Here is a 2852-nt window from a genome sequence, read left to right on the forward strand (position 1 = left end):
ACATAAAGGGGACGAAGAGGGAGATGAAAAGGGGACATAAAGGGGACGAAGAGGGGACGAAGAGGGAGATGAAAAGGGGACATAAAGGGGACGAAGAGGGGACATAAAGGGGACGAAGAGGGAGATGAAAAGGGGACATAAAGGGGACGAAGAGGGGACATAAAGGGGACGAAGAGGAGATGAAGAGGGGACATAAAGGGGACATAAAGGGGACGAAGAGGAGATGAAAAGACTCAAAGATTTCAGCTTGTGTCTGAAAATACAATTGTTTAAAAATGGACTAAAACATAAACTTAAAAAATAAAAAACTCAAAAAAAGTGGAACAACTTATAATAAAACTGACAAAAAGGTTGTGAAAAAGAACAAAATGTTGAAATAAAATAAAAATAAAAAATCTTTTTTTAACAGTGAAAAAGCTTCAAAGAAATTAGACAAAGTGACAAAAAAACTTGTTTAAAACTGACTAAAATATAATAAAAAAAATATTTATTTATCAAAACTAATTGCATTTGCAATCATATAAAATGTGAAAATGTTCCTCAAAGACACAATAAAAAAAAAATAATAATAAAAAAACAAGTTTTTGTTTTACTCATCAAGGTTGAAATTCCTCCTAAATGTCTGAAAACAACATTAATTTAAAAAACATATATTTTCAGTCGTGCACGAGCATTTATAATCACGTAAATATGAAAATGTTTGACACAAAGACACAATAATAAGAAAATAGGTAAAAAACAACAACAAGTTTTTTGTCTTCCTCAGAGTTGAAACGGATCCTTAATGTCTGAAAACTCCTTTAAATAAAGTTCTGATTTTCAGTTCGGGCACGAGCATCTGCACTCTGATACGACGGGGTACTGGACGTGTATCCACGCGCATTTCAGCCCCCCCTTCCTCTGCAGGCAGCGCCACCGCAGGATCGTTAAATACGTGGATTTGGCCGGTTTGCAGGTCATGCCCTCGGGGATGGAGCAGGAGCGCTTGTTGGAGCAGCTGCCCACGCGCAGGTAGCGGGGCCAGAAGCGGCCGCCCAGGTCGATCCAGGCGGTCTCCACCGGGCAGCCGGAGGACGCCCACAGCCACAGCTGCAGCCACCGGCGCAGCTTCCTGCTGGCCTTGACCCCCATGTCCCGGATGTCTCTGGGCATGGCTCCGGGGAGCCTCTGCCGCAGCTCCGCCTCGGTTCCATGCTCGCTCCCGGGAGCGCGTCTCTCCTCCGGCGGGGGCGCGGACAGCGACATGCACCGCGGGTCGAAGTGGCTGCCCAGCGCGCTCCGGAGCTCCGTGTCGTTTAGGTCTTTCTCCCGGGGGTCCAGCGCCGGGTCCGGGTCCTCGCGTAGGTCCACAACGGGCAGAGTGTCGCTGGGAATGGGCCGGAGGAGATAGTAGTGTTGGCACATGGTGCCCTCCAATGAGAGCGCGAGCAGGAGCAGCGCGCACAGGTAGAACGAGTGATCCATCGGAGAGAGAGAGTCCTGCACAGGGCCGACCGGGGCATCCACCCAGGCGAGATATCAATTAAAAAGGGTCCAAAAACGTTAAAAGAGAAACGTCAGGAGAGTAAAACGTGACAAACGAAAAAACGAAAATGACGAAAAAAGCGAGAGGTTAAAAAGTAGAATTAACGTCATAAAAGTGAAAAGAAGCGACATAAATGTTGAAAACGCCAATAAAGCCTAAAGAAAAGAGGCTGAAATGTTATGTGGCCCCAGATCGGGGAGTCTGGGTCGGCTGTGATCCAGTCCCCGGGGGGGTGTGAGGGAAGATGTCCAAGTGTGGGCTCCAAAACGTCCAGAAAGACATAGGAGGAGGGAGGTGGAGAGATGATCCGGGTCCCTGCGGGGGTAGAGGCGGACTCAGCCGCGAGCTTCCCCGGTCCCCGCGGGGGGAGAGGCGGACTCAGCCCCGAGCTTCCCCGGTCCCCGCGGGGGTAGAGGCGGACTCAGCCCCGAGCTTCCCCGGTCAGCAGAGCCCGGAGAGACGGCTCATCGGCCCGCAGCTCGCTGCTCTCAGTCCGCATGTTGCGGCTCTTCTGGTTCTTCTGCAGCCGGACTGAAGGCGCCTCTGACGGCAACAGAACCTCCAGCCTCGCCCCTCCCTCCCTCCCTCCCTCTCTCCCTCTCTCTCTCTCTCTCTCTCTCTCCCTCCCTCCCTCCATCTCTCTCTCCCTCCCTGCCTCCCTCTCTCTCTCTCTCTCTCTCTCTCCCTCCCTCTCTCTCTCTCTCTCTCTACCTCTCTCTCTCTGTCACTCCCTCCCTCTCTCTCATGCAAGACAACACTCAGTTTAGCAAAAGCATGCACACATGATGAAGATGAGGATGACTCCAGCTCCACTTCTCCAGGTGTTTTCTCCTTAACTTCTCCAGGACATGAACACCTGTTTCCTGGTGAAAGTCTGGTGTTTTCTCCTTAACTTCTCCAGGACATGAACACCTGTTTCCTGGTGAAGGACTTGTGTTTTCTCCTTAACTTCTCCTGATTTGTTCCCATCAAACTGAAGTAGAAGGAAAAGACTGTTTGTTGCCGACTCAAAGGATTGTGGGTAATTTTCTGTGTGTGACGGGCGCCGTTAAACTGTCATATCTTCGTGCAAAGGAAGTCAGATAAGACTTCCTGTCTCTTTGTAAGCATTTCATCCTTCACTTCATATCAGGGTCTGGGACAACAGGCCCCCGAGGGCCCCCCAGGGACTCGGGGTCACGCTCCGACGGAGCTGAAACTTGTTTGGGGCGTTCAGGGTCCGGGAAAAGTCAGCGCTGAGCCCGAAGGCACCAGACTGTGTGGAGACATCAGCACAAGTTTCATTTATTCCAGGAAACTGTTTAGAAAGGAGAGGTTGACCCCCCCC

At 50.3% G+C, this 2852-nt stretch overlaps 1 protein-coding gene across 1 annotated transcript; it reads right to left on the reverse strand.

Annotated features, from left to right (window-relative positions):
• Window positions 1-819: 819 nt before the first annotated feature.
• Window positions 820-1509, reverse strand: LOC117939969 (noggin-3-like). The gene has a single exon (XM_034865350.1). It carries the CDS (start codon window positions 1462-1464, stop codon window positions 820-822), a length of 645 nt encoding a protein of 214 aa, XP_034721241.1. The 5' UTR covers window positions 1465-1509.
• Window positions 1510-2852: the final 1343 nt, after the last annotated feature.

The sequence above is a fragment of the Etheostoma cragini genome, unplaced genomic scaffold (genome assembly GCF_013103735.1).
Source record: "Etheostoma cragini isolate CJK2018 unplaced genomic scaffold, CSU_Ecrag_1.0 ScbMSFa_152, whole genome shotgun sequence".
Taxonomy (NCBI): Eukaryota; Metazoa; Chordata; class Actinopteri; order Perciformes; family Percidae; genus Etheostoma; species Etheostoma cragini.

Bases quoted from the DNA above. Each gene is read 5' to 3' on its own strand.
- LOC117939969 (XM_034865350.1), bottom strand. From the start codon at position 1,464: ATGGATCACTCGTTCTACCTGTGCGCGCTGCTCCTGCTCGCGCTCTCA.